Source organism: Protopterus annectens, chromosome 6.part0 (assembly GCF_019279795.1).
Source record: "Protopterus annectens isolate FY-2018-M chromosome 6.part0, PAN1.0, whole genome shotgun sequence".
NCBI lineage: Eukaryota > Metazoa > Chordata > Ceratodontiformes > Protopteridae > Protopterus > Protopterus annectens.
Genome location: NC_056737.1, coordinates 1,307,224,479 through 1,307,246,646, shown reverse-complemented (window position 1 = coordinate 1,307,246,646; position 22,168 = coordinate 1,307,224,479). Strand labels below are relative to the sequence as shown.

Genomic DNA, 22,168 nt, shown 5'->3' with positions numbered 1-22,168 from the left:
AAATGAACTAGTTAATGATATATACTTAAAGGGAACGAAAGTGGACTACAGTGAAACCTCATAGCTAAATATAGGCAATCGGAGTTTTTCCCTTTGTCTCACAAAATTTTCAATTCTTTTCGGGAATGTACGAGTGGGACTGCAACAGAAGGACAGCAAAAACTAGAACATCCTATTAAATGTTTGCTTTTATAGACAAAGTAGATACTCTGCAGTGTCACATGAATCGTAATGCACTGCAGTAGCTGCTCCATAACAGTATTTCATGAACGCACACACACATTTTGACATTAAACTGTGGTAAACTCTATTAACCCCAATCCCCTAACCCGCATTTAATCCCTATAAGTATTGTACAACGCATTATGAGAACTGCAGTCAAACTTTATTTTTCCTGCGGCATTACACTGCTCAAATTAACCACTTTTCCACCAGTTTGCTTTCAATGTAAGTCAAGAACATGCACTGATAAATGCATGCTAGGACAAAAGTTCATAACTACTCAAACTCGCTTTTACGGCGGTATCTGAAGAATACTTACAAGGAAGAAAGAACCGGTTAGGATATATTCTAGTTCCTGTTCACTTCCGGATTGAGTATCTGTTTTTGTCGTCCCACTGCAACAGAAGACAGAAGCAACGTGAGTATTAGTACTTTTTTGTGTGTGTTTTACGGTTTTTGTTGATTTAGCTTTCTATTTAGGTATTTTGCTAGACTTTCATGCTGTCAAAAGATTGTTTAAATAATTTACATTTTGGATAATCTGGGTTAGAAAGAGGGATTTTTGTTCCGTCTCGGTGACATTCTCTTGCTTTCTCTTTTCCCCACTAGGTGGAGGTGGGTCATTTTAAAGGAAGCCCCTACATGATGTCCAGTGTAAGTTATTATTATTATTATTGTAAAATAAACACGTAACGGTGTGATAAAACTGAAAATGCATCAAACGCGATGAAGTTATTTGCGCGGTAGTATAATTATCTTTGTATGTGTGGAGCCCTGTGAGATGTTGACACCTTTAGGAAAGTGACTTGTTTTTTTAGTTAACAGCCCGTTCTACTTTTATTTAATTGCATGCATTATGTTATGTTTAAAATACACGTGCTTCTTATTTGTTAGTGGTTTAAGGCTAGCAGTGCAGCATATTGTACTTCACAATTTAGAAGGTTGTGTCTAGTTTTTAACACAGTATAAAATACTGATATTTTTGTCAGAGTTATAATGCACGATATTATGATGAAAACTGCATAACTGAATATAAATTGTGGTGACAGATTGGTACGTGTGGTGTGCATTAACGAACCGTTATTGTTTTCCGTGTCGCTCATCGATGTTGACATTTTTTTCTTCAGTAATTCCATTTGTAAGGTGTTTGGGCACACATCTTAGCTGTCCAGATTTTTACAAAATGTCCAGGTTTTTTACTCATATTTCACCTGCTTCTACAATATCGGCTGCTAATCATGCACTCAATTCTATATCAGCCTGATTTCTGCCTAGGTCTATCACCTCTCATCTCTTACTATTCCCATACCAGTCATCTCTTAAGTGCAACCCAAGAATTATTAAATGTTTGCAAATCTAAATCCAGGACATTGGGATGTAACTTATGCAGCTATCATCCCACTGTTGTATGGAACAGACTTCCACTAGAAATAAGGAACCTAACTCGCCCCAGACAATTTAAGTTGGCCACAAAAGACTATTTTAAAGAACACTGGATCTGTCATTGTATGCATCCTCCCTGACCACTACCTACTTATATGTTACTGTCTACCTAATTCATAATACATAACATGCACAACTTACATTCTCTGCTTTTATGTAACTTCCTAAGCCCTCACCATACTCTGCTTACTGAATCTAAGCTTTTTCCATATTCTGCATATCAAACTATTTATATAACTTCTAAAGCTCTTGCTATACTCCCTGTCTGAACCTTAAGTTAGCAAACTAAATACAAGTATAAAATATTAGTCACTGTTATCATTCTTAGGTTCATGTACTAGGCTAAATGCCCTTATGGGCCATTTTAAGCCTAGACAATTACCCCATGTCAGAATCAAACCGTGCACCTTGTGTTTCTAAGGTAAGCACCTTAACCATTATGCCAATCTCCCACCATTTTATAGTGTTGTTTTTAATTTTGTTAACAGTCGTGTGTAAATTTAACCTATTGAATATCTCCTCTCATTTCTTATGTTAATGTTTGTACATTTTGGAGCTTTTCTCCCTAGGCCTCTGCTGAAAAAGGGCTTCTAGCTGAGTCGGACACTCCCAGTCAACAAATGTAAAATAAAATAAATATTTTTGATTTGTTCCACATAACATTTGTGGTTTTCTGGCAAATCATTGAAGACTAACATCATTTAATAGTGATAGACATTTGAATTTCTGACTTCACATCATTCAGAAAATGCATACTATAACATAATGCATACTATAACAGAATCTTTTATTCTAGCAACTTTCTAAGTTTATAAGATCAGAATATGTCCTTATTTTGGGGCCCTTGTCCCCCCATTTGTTTTGACCTGGTCTAGATTTGTTGTGCTTACTGCTAAGAGGTTGAGAAGTATGGGTTTGGCACTTTGTGTGTCCTGAAGCACGATCACTTTATTGTAAAAACAAAAAATCCATAAAGCTGTTTTGTCAGTACTCTTCTCAGAATGATCTAATTTAGGAGTAGGTATTGTAAAATTATGTCAAGTAAGTAAATTGAACTCTGTCCCCATTATATGTTTCCTCTATTTCATGGATACCCTGATTATTTATTCTGTGATGGAACCTGAAATACAGTGGTGTCTATGTAACTTTTTATTCTTCTCATCTCATTCATCATCTATCTCATTCATCATGTTATCAATACTCTTATACAACCATTATTATGTAATTGTAAACCTTTAAGTTTAATCTACCTCATGTGAATATGTTATCCCATATTATTGTAAATAGTTGTCTTGTAATAAACTGTAAAATGCTTGTATCTACTGCTATGCTAACTTGATTGTAACCTGACAAACACCTGACAAACACTTTTTGTATTTGCAACCTCATACATTTTGTTATAATGTATCTGTCTTTGGAGCTTTTCTCCCTGGGCCTCTACTGAAAATGGACATATATCCAGTTAGACTAGCCCGGTCAACAAATGTAAAATTAATAAATATTCTGTTTGCCTGTTTCTGCCTTAATTAGATAAGGAATCTGTGTGAAAGCTGCATAACTTTAAAATAATGTGTAGTTGACTAAGTAGAAGAACTAGCATTCTTGCTCATACCCCCACCCTTCTGGCTTCTCCTGAAAACTACATACCATCTTCACGGTTGCCCTTAAAATCTGGGCTACTGTCCCTCTACATAGAATATCTGTTATCCCCTTTCTTAAATTTCACTCCTAACTAAAGTTTTATTCAAACAAACAATGTGTTTTATTAACAGTGGTGTAAATTGCTTATCTGGGCATACGTTCTACATGTGTTTTATTGTAATTGTTTATAGATTGTATATTATGTATGATACTGTTGCAGATCTGGTATGTGTGCAATAGTATGATAGTGTTGCAGATCTGGTATGTGTGCAATAGTAATTGTTTGAAAATGAAGGTTCTGTTTGACAGTTATTACAGTAATGCTGCAACTGCTATATTTTTGATCTGACTGGAAATTTCATGTATCCCCAGACTGAGCTCAAAATAGCCCAGTAGGATAAGTATCCTGGTTAACAAAGTAAAAAATCCAGACATCTAAATGTTTGGAGCCATAAATACTGTATCGGCCATACTCCTGTATTAATGGAATTTACATACAGAATTTCAGAAATGAGGGATATGTGGTATGCCGTATTTGGAAGTGGGAGCAACTCTTATTCAATGTGCAGTACATAGCTTATACATAGCTTAAAGAATGCATTTATAGGGCAAGGTTTTATTTTGTATATGCTAATTAGTTGTTTGTGTGTTTTGTCATTTTGTGAGAATTGCTGGCACGATGATAATGGGAGAGGGAACACTATGCAGACCACTCAACTGTTCAGCCCCGATTTACCTCTCTACATGATGTCCTGTTTTTGGATGTATGGCTTTTTCAGGCTTGATTTATCCTTGCACACGGTTTTCTGAATCCCCATCATCGTTCGTAATTTTTCAAAGCTGTCTAGTTCACAAAAAACACACTACATGCACAACATAATAGTGGCATTAATATTTTAAAGGACACATCTTAATTTTTTTTCAGAACCCAAAATAAATTATCTTGTGTGGTAGAATTTTGAAAAGTCCAAATATTTTATAAGCACATTATCAAAGAGACTGTGTGTGTGTCTCTCATTTTTAAACATGAGTTTGAGTATTAGTTCACATTTCTTCTGGAAGCAGGAAGATTTGTCTACTATTTGGTATTCAGATATTATGGTAATTAGATGCCCAGATTTTTTGGGGCTAAATGTTTTAATTTTCAAGAGCCTTTATTCCTATTTTTAATGTCTTCAGATTGAGAAATGTGGCACTATGCCACAGGTGCTGGGAAAGGCCAAATTGAGTTTTTAGTACACTGGTGTAAAACACTGAAAGGTAGACTTAATATGAAGTCTGCATTATTGCAGAGTAACTTTTCTAGGGACATGTTTTATATAAGTTGTAAGGCAAGAAACCAAATTAATACTTTGCAAGAAGGTAAACATACTTTGCTTGTGATTAGCTATATTTTAATAATTAGTTGTCATTGACGGGAAGAGTCTTGTCTGGGTAAATCCCGTTTTTAGCAGAGGCATGGGGAGAAAATCTCCACATTTAAGTTGCACATGATGCACATTTATAATTGCAGGATAAAATATCTATACGTGAGCTTATTTACATGATTTTTAAATATTTCTTGAACATAGTATTTTAACACATAATTAAAGAAATTAACATAAAATTGCTAATTGTTGAATAGAGAAGTAAAATGCAATAACAGTTAATATATTTATAGTATGATGGCTGCAGGGAAAATGTCAAAATGGGGTGTTTTTGAGATTAGTAGTTATTTACAGACAGTAATGCAGCTTAAAAATTGATGAGAGATGTGTAAGGAGAAATCATGGGAATGAGCAGGAAGATAAATGGACAGAGGAAGAATTGTAGTTAGTGATGTGAGAGAAGGAGGAAGCATAAGAGTTTAGGAAATTACTGCAGTATGAAGAGGAGCGATAAGGTACAAAAGATTGGGAAGCAAAATGACTGTACAAGTTGGGGGAAGGTACTCCTGAGTAAACATGGTTTTAATTATAAAACGGTATGCAGTTTGTCAGAAGGGTTGCAATTTTTGACTGATAGCGTATTATTTACATATGAGTTGAGTACTTACTGGCTAAGGCTCTTGCCACCCCTATAGTGCCTCTTTTAGGCAAAGTTCAAAGGACAAAAACACCACCGTAACTGGTACAAGTATGCAAAATCTGAAGGTAATGCTACTCAATGCTAGAAGTCTAAACCTCAAAATGCATGCCCTCAAGGCACTCCTAAAAATGGAGAACATTGATATCTGTGTGGTAACTTGAGACCTGGTTCAAGGCTCCAGAGTGCACCTCTGCAATATTAGGCTACAACTCTTACCACACTTTACGGCCACCAAACCAGGATTGAAACACTAAAGGTGGAGGAGTGTCCATATTCACCAAGGATATTCACACCACCAGACTAGTTGCCCAACACAATGCGTCTGAAATTCTCCAGATGCAACTAACACTAGGTTAGACTGCAATCCAAATTGTAGCTTGCTACAGATCACCCACCATGCCCCAAGATTCTCACTACACCTTTCTAAACATACTGGAAAATATTACGTTACAGCCAAGCACCCTAATACTGGGTGAGTTCAACTACCCTGCCATTAATTGGGAAAACTACTCGTGTACCAACACCTCTGCCCAATGGTTCTTGGAATTCATAAATTCCAGCGTCCTGGATCAACTAATCCATAGTGCCACCAGGGGCTCCAATATCCTAGACCTGGTAATTACCAACATGATAAATCGATGCTCCACACCTATGATCACCCCCTTGTTGGTCAGGTCAGACCATAAGCTAATCCCCCTTAACATCCACATCCCACCCTCACTCCCCAGTAAGGAAACCTCAATAAAAAACTCATGCTACTCAAGTCAGAAGTGACAAACTTCATGACACCCATGCAGACGGGAACTGAAAGTTCAACTGCTGAGTCCTACACTAAGGCACTGTACGAGCACATCCACTTGTGCATGAATCGTGCCATCCCAAATAGAACCAAGATGCTCTCCGCCAAAAAAAAAAAAAAAAGAAGCCAATCTGGTGGTCCCCCTGCCATAAACAAACTTTACAACAAAAGAAAGAAACTGTTGCAGAAAAGAGGAAAATCCCACAATGCAAAAAATTCCCTTACCAGCCTCAGTAAGAAGCTGAGATCCCTTATAAAATCCTCCAAAGCTAGTTACAAACATAAAATTGTCAAAGATTCCAAAGACAACCACAAGGCATTCTATAACTATATCAAGAATCTAAATGGCATTGCTCGGATCTGCTCTGAGCTACAACATAATGGCATTAAATATACTGATGCCAAGGATATTGCCAATATCCTGGCAGATCGATTCAGTGCCAACTTCACCCCCCTCATATCCCCTAAATGGCACATCTCAATACCGGAAGATTGCCAAATTCCGGTAATAATGGCCACACAGGTAAAAAACGCACAGCATCCATGGGACGAGATGACCAGGGCTGTGTACTACATGAACTACAAAATGAACTGGCACCTCACCTAAGTTTCATGTTTAATCATACCCTCACCTCAGGCTTCATACCCACTGAGTGGCGCACAGCTACAGTTATCCCACTCTACAAGGGGGGGTCCACCTTGGATCCCGGGAACTACTGCCCCATCATTTTTAAGTATTTTAAGTTTTTAAGATTTTAAGTATTTTTCCTCTGTTTATTTGATAAGTTTTTCTGCATAGCTGCCTAGTTTGAGCATTTTCTGGCTTGTTAAACTTGATTTCTGCATTAGTAACTGTATTTAGAGCACAACCAAAAGCTGTTTACTGAATTTCCTGTTTGCACTTAATTTTAAAATCGTTTTTTCTCAAAACTTGCATATTTTCTGTCTTTGACCTAGCACTCTTGTGTGGGGTCATTTACTGCACTGTTATAACTTGATATTACTTGTGAACCTCTGCTATCTCTGAAAAACCAAAAACAAAAAAAAAATCTTGCTTTTTTCCCACTTTTCTGAGATTTAAAAAAGTTCAAGTTACAGGCTTGCTGTTCTTGTACTGTTTTGTAAGTTTCTGTGAGGCCATTTTTGCTTGGGCTAGAGGAAAGTCTCTCTGTTGATCAGTGGCAGTGTAAAACATTGAGCTGCTTCCCTGCCCCCCGTGGGAGTGGTTACTGACTTGAAACTGTAGTTTTATTGGCCGTTTTGGGTCAATTCCTGTCTCTTTCCAGCCCTTGCTATCAAGCACGCTTTAGTAGCAGCATCGGGCAGTGCTGGTTTAACAAGGTTAAACTTTTTCTGGCTCCATAAAGTCTGTTCTTCATGTTTTCCCTTAGAACTGCTCTACTAGTAATCTAAACAGTATATCCCTTAACTAAAAAGTGCAGCACTTGTTCCTAAAAGCTTTTACTTGTCTTAAAAGCATCTTCTTTTCAGGTTTAGCACTTCTGTATTATACAAAGTCCCTCACTAGCAAACCACCCCCCAGGAGTACCCACTTCCTTACTAAGTCCTCTCTTATTCAGTTGCACCCCTAACTTCTAAATTTCTCTAGCATGTCGAAGGGCCAGATGCTGGCATCCTCTCCTGTCCAGTTGGTGAATTTGGGAATATTGAGGCAATGTTACAATTGCCTCATGTACACTGACAACCCTCTCCTCCTCCCACATAACACAAATACTTGCGAGAGATGCAGCTATTTAGCCAAACTGGAGGCTGAGCTCTCTCAACTCAGGACTGGCAAGACCAGACAGGAGGAGAAGGCAGCTACACACACAACAAAACCAGTCTCACATAAAGCTATCACAACAATGAATCAAACACATAAACACACAAAGTCATACTCGGAGGCTCTGAGCAAAAATTTACCTAAACAGCAGCGGCCTCCAAAGCAGACATCCAAGCAACTGCCACCTCATGACACACCACAGGCAACACATAAACCACAAAATCAGTGTGCAAAGCAGTCACAGCCCTTAAGGCCAAATACAACACCAAACATACTTGTCATAGGTGACTCCATAGTCAGACACACTGACGTCCCACTCACTAGGCTGAACAAGGAGAGGGTCACAGTAAGCTGCCTATCGGGCGCTAGAATCTGCCACATAACACAAGCACTCGGGTCACTCCACAGTAAGTACAAATATGACACAGTCATTGTCCATGCTGGTGTGAACGACCTGAGACGTACCTCCCTGGACTACATGAAAAGAGACATAGAGGAGCTCTCTGATTACGTAGCCCAGGCAGGTATGACCCTGACCCTGAGCAGTATCCTTCCTTCACCAAGAATGATGCCACAACATAGAGACAAGATGATCAGCTTTAACAATTGGCTTAATTTCTGGTGTCATTCAAAGGGGATCCAGTGTCTGTCTGCCTGGGATGACATGCTTGACAAGCCATGCTGCTTCGCAAGGGACAGCTTGCACCTGTCACCCCTGGGATTCCGGATATTGGCTAAGGCTCTTGCCACCCCATAGTGCCTTTTTTAGGCAAGGCTCAAATTCTAAACCTACCACCCTAGAAAACAAAAATGGGAAGAAACTAAGGGTAATGCTGCTCAATGCCAGAAGTCTAAATCTCAAAATGCACACAGTCAAGGCCCTTCTCAGTATGGAGAACATCGATGTCTGTGCTGTGACTGAAACCTGGTTCAAGGCTCCTGAGAGCACCCCGGCACTATCAGGTTTTACTTCATATCATGCGTTCCGGCCCCAAAACCCGGACCACACCACAAAAGGAGGGGGTGTATCCATATTCATCAAGGATACCCACACCTCCAGGTTGGTGGCAACGCACGAAGCATCGGAAACCATCCAGGTGCAATTAACCATAGGAAAAACTGCTCTACAATTTGTAGCATGCTACAGGCCACCCTCTCAAACTCAGGAACCCCACACAGCCTTCCTGAAGACACTGGAGGGTATAAATGTATCTCCAAACACCATTATATTGGGTGACTTCAACTACCCGAATATAGACTGGGAACATTACTCAAGCCCCAACTTTCTAGCCCAAAGGTTCCTGGAGTTCATAAATTCAAATGCCATGGAACAACTAGTCACTGTTCCCACGAGGAGAAAATATACTAGATCTCATCATCACAAACATGGGGACAAAATGCTCCACACCGGAAGTATATCCCTCATTGGTGAGATCAGATCACAAACTTATCTCACTGGAAATCCACATCCCGCCCCCACCCCAAACAAAAAAGACCACAGTGAAGAACTTCTCTAAAGCAAACTTCACACTACTCAAGACTGGTGTGGTATCCTTCAAGGCCCCCGAGCCAGTGGAAACCACAATCCAAGCTGCGGAAGCCCTTACAAATGCCTTCTACGAACACCTCCAGGACTGCATGGATCAGGCAATCCCTAATAAAACCAAAACTCTTTCCACCAAGGGCAAACGTCCAGTCTGGTGGACCCCAGCCATAAACAAACTTTACAATAAGAGGAGAAAGATGTTACATGATAGAGCAAGATCCATAAAAGAGAAGACACCCTTGATCATTATTAGTAAAAAAAAATACGAGCACTCATAAAATCATCCAAGGCCAACTTTGAGAGAAAAATTGCAATAGTTTCAAAAGACAATCATAAGGCCTTCTTCAGCTATGTTAGAAACCTGGGTGGAAACTCCCAGATATGCGCAGAATTAGTCCAAAATGATAAAAAATCACTGAACCCACAGACATTGCCAACATACTGGCAGACAGGTTCAGTGCAAACTTCACCCCCCTCTCCTCCCCCAAAAGGAGAGAGAACTATCCCAGCAGAGTGTAGCCTCCCAGACATCTCAAATGCGCAGGTGAAAGCTGCTCTCTCTAAAGCTAAAAACACAGCATCAATGGGACCAGATGGTGTCCCCAGCTGTGTGCTACACTAACTCAACGAGGAACTAAACCCGCATATAAGGCAGCTGTTTAATCTTAGCCTTACCACAGGATACGTGCCCAAGGAGTGGCGTACGGCAACTGTGGTCCCACTCCACAAAGGCGGTGCCTCTACGGACCCTGGTAATTACCGCCCCATAAGCTTAACAAGCCTGGTCTGCAAAGCTATGGAGAGGATCATAATGGAGCTCATAAACAAAGACATAGGGGACTTGCAGACATTGGACCCGACCCAGTTTGGCTTTGTCAAGGGCAGATCATGCCTTTTAAACTTGGTCGACTTCTTCGAAACAGTCTCCAAGGCCATTGATGAGGGAAAGGCAGTCCATACAGCCTACCTTGACCTTGCAAAAGCTTTCGACACAATACCCCACTCGGGTATTATAGAGAAACTTACCAGCTTAAACGTAAACACATATGTCACAAGATGGGTTGCAAACTGGCTAAAGGACAGAACCCACAGGGTTAGAGTTGCTGGTGCCATGTCAGACTCCAAGCCGGTCACAAGTGGTGTCCCACAGGGCTCAGTCCTTGGCCCCCTGTTGTTCGGCATCTACTTCTCAGAAGTACAGGCAAATATAGGAGGACTATGGCTGACAGTTTAAGATGACTGCAAACTGGGCGCCATAGTGGAAAGTACATCGGACACAGATATCCTTCAGAGGGGTCTCACGGAAACTGATAACTGGTGCCAGAGCCATGGCCTGAAGTTAAATGCCAAAAAATGTATAGTCATACCCTTCGGGAAAAACAAGGTAACCCCAAGCTACCATATAGGTGGCCATGGCCTGAAGTTAAATGCCAAAAAATGTATAGTCATACCCTTCGGGAAAAACAAGGTAACCCCAAGCTACCATATAGGTGGCAATCCATTAAGCACAGAAGAGGTTATCAGGGACCTGGGGACCCAGGTTGACAGTGGCCTTTCTTTTGACACTCACATTGCTAAAGTGGTTAGAAAGACCTTCTACATTGCCCACCTGATCATGAAGGGATTCACATCCAGATCAAGTGAGGTCATTGTTCCCCTGTACTCTTCACTTATCAGATCAATGATCGAGTACAATGCCCCATTCGGGATGTATCTCACCCGACACCTGCAGCAATTGGAGAGACCCCAAAAGTTCCTCACCAAAAGGATAAAGGGACTCCAAAGTCTGTCATATGCTGCCAGACTGAAGAAACTCCAGCTCTATTCAGTCGCATACCGCCTACTCAGAGGTGACCTGTGCCTGACATACAAGGCCATGTCCAACCCAGAATTAATGGACATGCTCCACCTCATAAAATCCAAATCTACCACATCCACTAGAGCAAGCGACTTAAACCTTAGCAAGGATATAAATAGGACATGCTGGAGGGATAGATTTGTCACCCAGAGACTCCCTATGCTGTGGAATAAAATCCCGGTCCATGTGAGGCAGAGCACCTCGCTGGCTCTGTTCAAGAGAAATCTTGACCGGTGGATAATCATCTCTGTGTCACTGCTGGACAGAGGCACAACAAACTAATGGGCACAGTATTTTTTAACATAAGGGGTGGCGTAAGCCACAAAACTTTGGGCTAGGCTTATAAATGCCTTAGGGCAGATAGCCTAGTATAAACCTATGAACCTATCAATCTGACGAGCCTGATCTGCAAGGCCATGGAACGTGTTGTCATGGGACTTATAAACAAAGATATTGGCAACCTTCAAACACTGGACCCCACCCAGTTTGGGTTCGTGAAGGGCCGATTGACTTCTTCGAATCCATCTCCAGAGTTGTGGATGGAGGGTAAGGCAGTCCACACAGCTTATCTGGACCTCGCCAAGGCCTTTGACACCATCCCCCACTCTGGAATCATAGATAAACTTACTAAGCTGGGCATTAATCTCTACGTCACTCGATGAGTTGCCAACTGGCTTACTTGACAGAACCCATACTGTAAAAGTAGCTGACTCCAAATCCAGCTCCAGACAAGTGACAAGTGGAGTACCTCAGGGTTCAGTCCTGGGACCGCTTTTGTTTGGCATCTACTTCTCTGAAGTACAGGCCAACCCTAAGGGACTCTGGCTAACAAAATTTGCAAAGGACTGCAAACTGGGAGCCATTATTGAATCCCCAAACGATGTGGATACTCTACAAAAGGGCCTTGCAGAAAGAGATGCTTGATGCCAGAGCCATGGGCTCAAGCTCAATGCCAAGAAATGTATAGTTATCCCCTTTGGGAAAAAACATGTACCCATGAATTACCACATAGGTGGCAGTATACTAAACACCGAACGTGTGATAAGAGACTTAGGAACACAGGCGAACAGTGGTCTCACCTTCAGTAACCACATTGCCACAACAGTCAGGAAATCCTTCTGTGTGGCACACCTCATCACTAAGGGCTTTTCATTCAGAAAAAAAGGAGGTCATTGTCCCACTGTACTTATCCCTCATTTGACCCGTTATAGAATACAACATCCCATTTGGTATGTACCTCTCGAGACATCTGCAACAACTGGAAAGGCCACAGAAATACCTCACTAAAAGAATTACAGGCTTGAAGCAGATACCCTGTGCTGACCGCCTTAAAAAACTCCAGCTATACTCTGCCGCATATCTCTGCGTAACATACAAGGCCATGTCAAACACAGAGCTGTTGGACATGCTACACGAAATCCCAATACCTCAGAGCCACACACTCCAGGGATCTAAACCTTGTCATCACAATAAACATAACATGCTGGAGGGATAGGTTCCTGATTGACCCAGAGACTCCCCAGACTCTGGACTAGACTGCCCATACATGTCAAGCAGTGCGCCTCCTCGGCCCTCTTCAAAAGGAACCTTGACAATTGGATTGGAGAAAGAAATTCACCCCAGGGATCACGTCAGTCACCCTGCTAGACAGGGGACCAAGGAAGTAAATAGTGCGGGAAGAAATAGCCAGGGAATTGTTATGGCTAGGCTTGTATAGGCCCTAGGGCCGATAGCCTAGTACCAACCTATGAATAGGAAAGTACAGTTGGAAAGCTTTGTTTCTGTTTTCTGCGAAGACCCCTCATGCTAGTGGTACATTTACCCTTCAGTTCTGGCAGCATTACACATACAGTAGTAAGTAGAAGTTAATATCCTGGACATGTATTTCTTGCTGTTTAATCTGACTTAATCTGGCTGTCGTCTAGTAATTGTGAGTAGTATCATGGAAATATTTAAAAACAAGCCTTGCTTACTGTTCATACACAGATTAAGGCTACTCTGAATTACGGACATACAGGAATGTGTTTTTGTTTTTGTAATATCATTTTTACAACACTGTATGTATTGTATATTTTTCAACCTTAGTGTATTGGTGGATGTTTTCATATTGTTTCATTCTTCTTCCCTTCCAGGATACACTTGACAGTAATTTTTTTTGTGTATTTTTATTTAATTTGATTACACGACATACAATCATACACTATTGTAAGTACACACTGCTTTCTCCTTTCAGGGTACTGGCGCACATTTCTATGTTTTTCAGTTGTGTTGGTCTCCCCCCCCCCCCTCTAACTTTAGTGGTTATGCTTTCCTGTCTCTCTGCCCTCCTGTGCAGTCTTTCCTTTTCTGTGAATTTTCCATTCTCTTCTATGTATATCTCTGACTTCTAGGTTGAGACCCATTCCTTGGCCGTGTGTTTACCTCCACTACTGATATCTGACTTATTATCTGTATCTAATGATGTTCTAATGCCGTATTTATCTCCTATTTGTTGCCATTTTTTCAGTGCCCCTTTCTTTCTTTTAATTTTTATATTATTTTCCCCAGGGTGTTGACATTGTTTTTTGGGCCCAATGATTGTGTGTCTGTTCCACCTGTGCAGTTGTTGGTAATTCCAGATTTTACTCCTCTGCCCATGGCTAACAGCTGTTGCCTTATTTTCTTTCCAAATTTTCCTGGTTTGTGTCTAGTCTTTAAATGTATAGTTTGGAATACATTTGTTTTGGAATGTTCTTTCCCATTCTTCCACCTCCTCCCATATTTATTTGCCCATTTGTACTCGTGAGAACATGAGTAGAAGTCCTGCCTTATCTGTGCCACATCTCCGTCTGCCACCCTTTCTGCTTATTTATATTTATTTCTTAAGAGTGTTGAATACCACCTGTGTAATTTCATCTGTGTATTCCAGCTCCTGTTTAGGATTTTGTGGTGCGAGCCAGCATCCGTACCGCTTCCCATTCCTCATCTGTGGCATTCCATCCTCCTTTATTTCTTCTCCCAGCTTTCTTTGGGTCTCTGTCATTTCTCTCCTCTTTCATGTCCAATTTCTTTGTAAAGTAGTCCACTTCTCCTTTTCCACCGCATCCACTTTTTAACCATTTCTTCTTTCCCTTAGTGGTCTCTACCATTCTGTATTTGTCTTCACCCTCCTTTTACTCTTCTCCATACTTTTACCATTCCTCTCCTTAATAGGTGTTCTCTCTCCTCCTGGGTCTTCCTGGGGGATTTGCCTAGTTTGTGCCATTCCTCTTCTGTCATGATTCTTTGTTCTTCCCATCCTTTTCCCTCACTCCTCACTTTCCCATATCCCTCCCTGTAAACTTGTAATGTAATGTTCTCTAGCATTCCTTTTAGTCCTGTGTGGTTTAGTGCTAATTGGGTCTTTGCCTTGGTAGTTTCTCCTGAATTTTTCTTTTTCTCTTTCCCTATTTTTTCTCCCCATCTGATTTTTGCCTAGCTTCTTTAAGGTTCATGGGTGTTTACTAGGCTAACTACTACAAGGGCCTTTTTAAGCCTAGCCATGCTTCCCAAATCCCTGACAAGTTCTGGTACCCTTTGCAGAGGCTTGGGAGTTGAAGCATTTACAAGCAGGGTCCTGGGAGATGAACCATTTACAGGCAGCCTGTGTCCATTAGAGAGGTACACTGGATATAAAAAGTGTACACACCCCTTTAAAATGCCAGGTTTTTGTGATATAAAAAATAAGACCAAAATAAATAATTTCAAAACTTTTCCCACCTTTAATGTGACCTATAACCTGTACAATTCAATTGAAAAACAAAAAATCTGTTAGGGGAAAAAATATAAAAAACGTACAATAAGCTGGTTGCATAAGTTTGCACACCCTTAAACTAATACTTTGTTGAAGCACCTTTTTGATTTAATTACAGCATTGGCATGGCACATCTTGACTTGCAATATTTGCCCACTCTTCCTTGCAAAAGCGCTCCAAATCTCTCAGATTGCGAGGGCATCTCTTGTGCACAGCCCTCCTCAAGGAACCCCTCAGATTTTCTGTTGGATTTAGATCTGGACTCTGGCTGGGACATTCCAAAACTTTAATTTTCTTCTCGTGAAGCCATTCTTTTGTTGATTTTGGATGTATGCTTGGGGTCATTGTCGTGTTGAAAGGTGAAATTACTCTTCATCTTCAGCTTTCTTTCTCACCCCTGAAGGTTTTGGGCCAAACGTGACTGGTATTTGGAACTGTTCATAATTCCCTCCACCTTGACTAAAGCCCCAGTTCCAGCTAAAGAAAAGCAACCCCAGAGCATGATACTGTCACTACCATCCTTCACCATGGGGATGGTGTCCTTTTGGTGATTCAAAATTTTTTTGCACCAAAAGTACCTTTTGGAATTGTGGCCAAAAGTTCAACCTTGGTCTCATTAGACCATAACACATTTTCTCACATGCTTTTGGGGACTTGATGTATTGTTTTGCAAATTTCAGCCAGGCCTGGATGTTTTTCTGTGTAAGAAAAGGCTTCTGTCTTGTAACCCTACCCCATAGCCCAGACATATGGAGAGTACGGGAGATTGTTGTCGCATGTAGTACACAACCAGAACTTGCCAGAAATTCTTGCAGCTCCTTCAGTGTTGCTGTAGATCCCTTGGCAGCCTCCCTGACCAGTTTTCATCTTGTCTTTTTATCAGTTTTGGAGGGATGTCCAGTTCTTTGTAACATCACTGTTGTCCCATATTTTCTCCACTTTTTGATGACTGTCTTCACTGGAAATTTTTTGTACCCTTCTCCTGACTGATACCTTTTAACAAAGAGATCCATTTGATGCCTTGTAAGCTCTCTCCTAACCATGGCTTTTGTTGTAGAAGGCAACTGAGTAAATATCAGGAAAAGCCTATTAGGACAGCTGAGGTTGAGGTTAATTGGAGTCTCTAATTGATGACAGGTGTATACCCAAAACAATGCTGTAATTAAATCAAAAGGTGCTTCAACAAAGTATTAGTTTAAGAGTGTGCACAATTATGCGGCCAGCTTATTGTACATTTTTTATTTTTTATATTTATTCCCTTTTTTTATTTTTTATATTTATTCCCCTAACAGTTTTGTTTATATAACAAAAAACTGGCATTTTAACAGGGGTGTGTACACTTTTTATATCCAGTGTGTGTGTTTGTTCGTTTGTTTGTGTGTAGATATATACATATATAGATAGAAACACAAATGTATTCTCAGATGTATATGCACTCACTCTCATTCACTCACATATATAAAGATGATTGTCTAGTCAATGCACAGACATACATACACAGCAACACAACACACACAGAGGCGCAGAGTCTGTCTCACGCTTTCTCATGGCTTAGTGATAAGTCATACAGACTAGTGTTACCAAGGTCCTGGGTTCAAGACTGGCAGTGGGAATTTATATCAGGGTTGGGAGGGTGGCCTAATGGTTAAGGTGTTTGCCTTACAAACACAAGGTGCAGGGTTCGAGTCTCACATTGGATAATTGGCTAAGCTTAAAATGGCTCGCAAGGGCAGTTAGCTTAGTACTAACCTACGAATATCTATTTAACCCTACGAAAAATCATGTCTGTGTGTGTGTATACATACACACATACACATTATAATATATTTATCTGTCTTATTTCAGTAGACAGAACTTTCACTTAGCCGACTTTTAAAATGCAGAGGCGAAAAGGCTGACAACAGCAAAACACCAACTTTCCACTCCAGGTAAGTAACTGCTCGCCCACCATGTTGAACTTTGCCCTTTACCCCCACGGTAGTGCGATCTCTGAGTTGGTATATTTAGTTATGGGTGGGGGTAGTGAAGCCCCCCAGATGGGTGTGTGTAGTTTGTTTCGGTTTTAATTTCTTGCTCAGGTTGGAAGAGCGGTTACTTATCCGGAGTGGAAAGTCTGTGTTTTGGTGATGTCAGCCTTTTCATCTCATGTTTTAAAAGTCGGGTAAGTGAAAGTTCAGTCTACTGAAGTAGACAGATATATGTATGTAAACTCTGTATACATATAAAATGGATCTGCGATCTGCATATGTAGACATAGACACACACACATCCATACATACATGCATTCATACGCACACATTATATAATGTGTGTGTGTGTGTGTGTGTATGTATGTATATATATATATATATATATATATATATATATATATATAATATAATGTGTGTGTGATATATAATATAATGTGTGTGTGTATATATATATATATATATATATATATATATATATATATATATATATATATATAATATAATGTGTGTGTGTGTGTGTGTGTGTGTGTGTGTGTATATATATATATATATATATATATATATATATATATATATATGTGTATGTATATATATATATATATATATATATATATATATATATATATATATATACTGTGTTGCAGGAATATTAACTGAACTGGAAGTTAGTCAGTGTTTGCTGAATTTTGTTATTTGCTAGTAATTACAGGTGTGGGGGTAGCCACATTCTTTGATTTCCTGTCCTTGCCTATTTAAGTGGTACAGTGTGAAATATTTTCTGCTTAAAAACCTCAGCTTTGGCCGGCTAAGAACTTGCTGTATTCAACTGGACATATAAGAGAATTTAAGTACCTTTATCTGCACCTTTTTTTAAAAAAAAATACAGTATTTAAATTGATTTTAACTGTGTTGCAGGAATATTAACTGAACTGGAAGTTTTGACCCTGCTCTTCAGGTTAGTCTCACCCACCCTCCCTGCTTTTGTTTTGGTGTTAATCTTAGGGGCCTTGAAACTGCCCGCCCCTCTTGTAAATTTGTGTTTGGATACTCCTTCTGGGCCCATCTCATTTGCTCACTCAACTGAGTGCAGTGAGGTCATATTCTGATTTCAGGCACTCCTACTGTGTACAAAGAGAGCATCTGGGAAACAGAAAAAAAAAATTAAGCTTGTTTCCTGCCTTTCCTGTTAAGTGGTATAGACTATTTGTAGGCTTCTGAGCCCCCAAGCCCTTCTGTGTTGGAGGGAAGCCTTCTAGCTTAGTTTTTATAACTAGCCAGTTTTCTAGTTTCAGCACTCAAATCTGTTTCTTTGATCTCAGCACTTGTTCAGAAAAAAAAAAATTCATCTGCTTTTACTGTACTTGTGTTTCTACCTATTTTATTTTACTTTTGCATCATCTTAAAAGTACTCAATTGTATTTATTACTGCTTGGTGTAACTCATTCTAAGCCTTTTGGTTTAAACACTTGGGCTTCGGACCAGTTGTTTTGCACCTGAGAGGGTTTGTGGTCTGCACTGTAGTGGCAGAACAGGTAGCTTACATCCTTCTAGGTTGGGAACTGCTGACTGAGGGCTCAATGTCTGTTATTCTAAAAGTGTATTAATTCTGGTTTAAGCACTTGGGCTTTCAGGCCAGTTATTTTACATTAAGAGGGTTCGTGGTCTGCACTCTTGTGGGAGGAGAGGTTGGACTCTGCCCTTCTGAGCTGGGAATTTCTGGTTAAAGGCTCATAGTGCATGCACATCTGAACTGCTTCTTATTGAAGTTGGTGCGCCTTGTTTGCTGTGGCATAGACTTGATTCGGGCCTGCTGGATCTAGCTTTGTTTGTGTAACTTGAGCATTAATCCAGGCATTCTCTAAAGTATTCAATTGTATTTATTACTACTTGGTAGTAACTTGATTAAAGTGCAGCTATCATTCTAAGTCTTTTGGATTAAGCACTTGGGCTTCAGACCAGTTGTTTTACATTAGGAAGGTTTGTGGCAAGCACTGTGGTGGCAGGACAGGTAGCTTTCATCCTTCCAAGTTGGGAACTGCTGATTGAGAGCCCAGTGTCTGTTATTCTTAAAGTGTATTAGTTCTGGTTTAAGCACTTGGGCTTCAGGCCAGTTATTTTACATTAAGAAGGTTTGTGGTCTGCACTCTTGTGGGAGAAGAGGCTGGACTGTGCCCTTATGAGCTGGGAATTTCTGGTTAAAGGTTATAGTGCCCGAATATTTGAACTGTATCTTACTGAAATTGGTACACCTTGTTTGCTGTAGCATAGACTAGATCCAGGCCTGCTGAATCTAGCTTTGTTTATATGCTTGTTGTTTGTTTGCTTGTTATTTCCCTGGAACGCTAATTCCACCTAATACGCGGCTTCTCAGCGCTTCTGTGGATCACTAGTGATATCTGTATTGCTTACTGTACTTATTTCCTTGTTTCACTTTAAAGAAAGTTACTGTTTGTCATTTTTGCATTTAAGTTACCTGTAACACATTGCACTTAAGTTACCTGGCACTTGCTCACTAAAGCAATTATATAAGTCAGCACTAAAAATTAAAAGCACTACACCCTCACTCACCACAGGCCCTTGTTTTCAATTATTAAGGAATTCCCAATATTATTCCAGCATGTCCAAAGGTCAGTTGTCAATCTCCTCTCCGGTCCAGCTGGTGAATCTGGGAATCTTGAGGCAATGTTACAACTGCCTCATGTACACAGACAACCCTCTCCTCCTCCCAACAAATTCCAACACATGTGAGAGATGCAACCATATAGCCAAACTGGAGGCTAAGCTCTCTCAACTCAGTACTGGCATAACCAGTCAGGAGGAGAAGGAAACCACACTCACTAAAATTCCAGTCTTACATAGACCTACCAGACAGCAAACCAAACACATAATCACACAAAAACATACTCGGAGGCTCTAAATAAAGATCTGCCTAAGCAGCAGAGACTTCCAGAGCAGACACCCAAGCAACCGCTACCCCAAAACAAAACACATGCAACACATATCTCACAAAGCCAGTGTGCCGAACAGTCACAGCCCTTAAGACTAAACAACACACCTGATACACTTGTAATAGGTGACTCTATCGTCAGGCACACTGACGTCCCGCTCACCAGGCTGAACAAGGAGAGGGTCACGGTGAGCAGCCTGTCGGGCGCTAGGATCCGCCACATAACACAAGCACTCGGGTCACTCCCAAGGCAAGTACAAATATGACTCTGTCATTGTCCATGCTGGTGTGAATGACCTGAGACGTACATCCCTGGACTACATGAAAAGAGACATAAAGGAGCTCTCTGAGCATGCAGCCCAGGTCGGTATGACCCTGACCTTGAGTAGAATCTTACCCTCACCAAGAATGATGCCACAATATGAAGACAAGATGATCAATTTCAACAATTTCAAAGGGGATCCAATGCCTGTCAGCTTGGGATGATATGCTCGACAAGCCACGATGCGTCACAAGGGACGACTTGCACCTGTCACCCCTGGGCTTCCGGATATTGGCAAAGGCTCTTGCTACCCCCATAGTGCCTTTTTTAGGCAAGGCTCAAAAGAAAAACCCACCTCCATAGGTATCACAAGGGATAAGAAACTAAGAGTAATGCTACTCGACGCCAGAAGTCTAAACCTCAAGATGCAGGCACTCGAAACTCTCCTTAGCATGGAGAACATCGATATCTGTGCAGTAACAGAAACCTGGTTCAGGGCTCCCGAAAGCACCCCAGCACTACCAGGTTATACCTCATACCATGCTTTTCAGCCCCAAAACGTGGACCGAACCACAGAAGGAGGGGGAGTATCGATATTCATCAAAGATACCCACACCTCCAGGTTGGTGGCAAAGGACGAAGCATCAGAGACTTATCCATGTACAACTAACAGTGGGTAAAACTGCCTTTCAGTTTATAGCCTGCTACAGACCACCCTCCAAAACCCAGGAACCCCACTCGGCCTTCCTGAGAACACTGGAAAATATGAAGGTCTCTCCAAACACCATTATATTGGGCGACTTCAACTACCCAAACATAGACTGGGAGCATTACTCTAGCTCAAACACCCTAACCCAAAGGTTCCTAGAATTTATAAACTCAAATGCTATGGAACAACTTGTTACCACTCCCACAAGAGGGGAAAACATACTGGACCTGATCATCACCAACATGGGGACTCCAGAAGTGTATCCCTCCCTGGTAAGATCAGACCATAAACTAATCTCACTGGATATTCACATCCTGACCCCATCCCCTGCCCAGAAAACCACAGTGAAAAACTTCTCTAAAGCAAATTTCACACTCCTCAAAACCGAGGTGGAATCCTTCAAAGCCCCCGGGCCTGTGGAAAATACAGCCCAGACCGCAGAATCCTTTATAAACACATTCTGTGAACACCTTCAGAAATGCATGGATCATGCGATCCCAAATAAAACCAAGACCCAATCCTCCAAAGGCAGACGTCCTGTCTGGTGGACCCCAGCCATAAACAAACTATACAATAGAAGGAGGAAGCTACTAAATGATGGAGCAAAATCCCAAAAAGGGAAGGCATCACTGATCAGTATTAACAAAAAACTACGGGCACTCCTAAAATTGCCTAAGGCCAGCTTCGAGAGGAAAATTGCACAGGACACTAAGGATAATCACAAGGCTTTCTTTAGTTATGTTAGGAACCTGGGTGGTAATTCCCAGATATGCTCAGAATTAGTCCAAAATAACAAAAAATACACTGAACCCACAGACATTGCCAACATCCTAGCTGACAGGTTCAGCGCAAACTCCCCCCCCACCAAAAGGGCAAATATCTATCCCAGCAGAGTGCTGCCCCCCTGACATCTCAGATGCTCAGGTAAGAGCCGCCCTCTCCAAAGCAAAAAACACAGCATCAATGGGACCAGATGGTGTCCCGGGCTGCGTCCTACATGAACTCCAAGAAGAGCTAAACCCAAACATAAAACTACTGTTCAATCTCAGCCTTACTACAGGATATGTGCCCAAAGAGTGGCGTACAGCAACAGTGGTCCCTCTCCATAAAGGTGGTGCCTCAACGGATCCTGGAAACTATCGCCCCATA

The 22,168-nt window shown here is 41.0% G+C and overlaps 1 protein-coding gene across 2 annotated transcripts in view; it reads left to right on the top strand.

The window, feature by feature from the left end:
• MMADHC (metabolism of cobalamin associated D) overlaps positions 1-22,168 on the top strand; it is a 287,294-nt gene that overhangs the window by 2,369 nt on the left and 262,757 nt on the right. Inside the window, exons 1-2 of one of the 2 annotated variants that reach the window (XM_044074877.1) lie at positions 590-640; positions 832-876. In XM_044074877.1, coding sequence (XP_043930812.1) covers positions 865-876 — 12 coding nt within the window. In that variant the 5' untranslated portion in view covers positions 590-640; positions 832-864. Of the gene's footprint in view, positions 1-589; positions 641-831; positions 877-22,168 lie in introns of those variants that run through there. The other variant, XM_044074878.1, reaches the window with a different exon arrangement.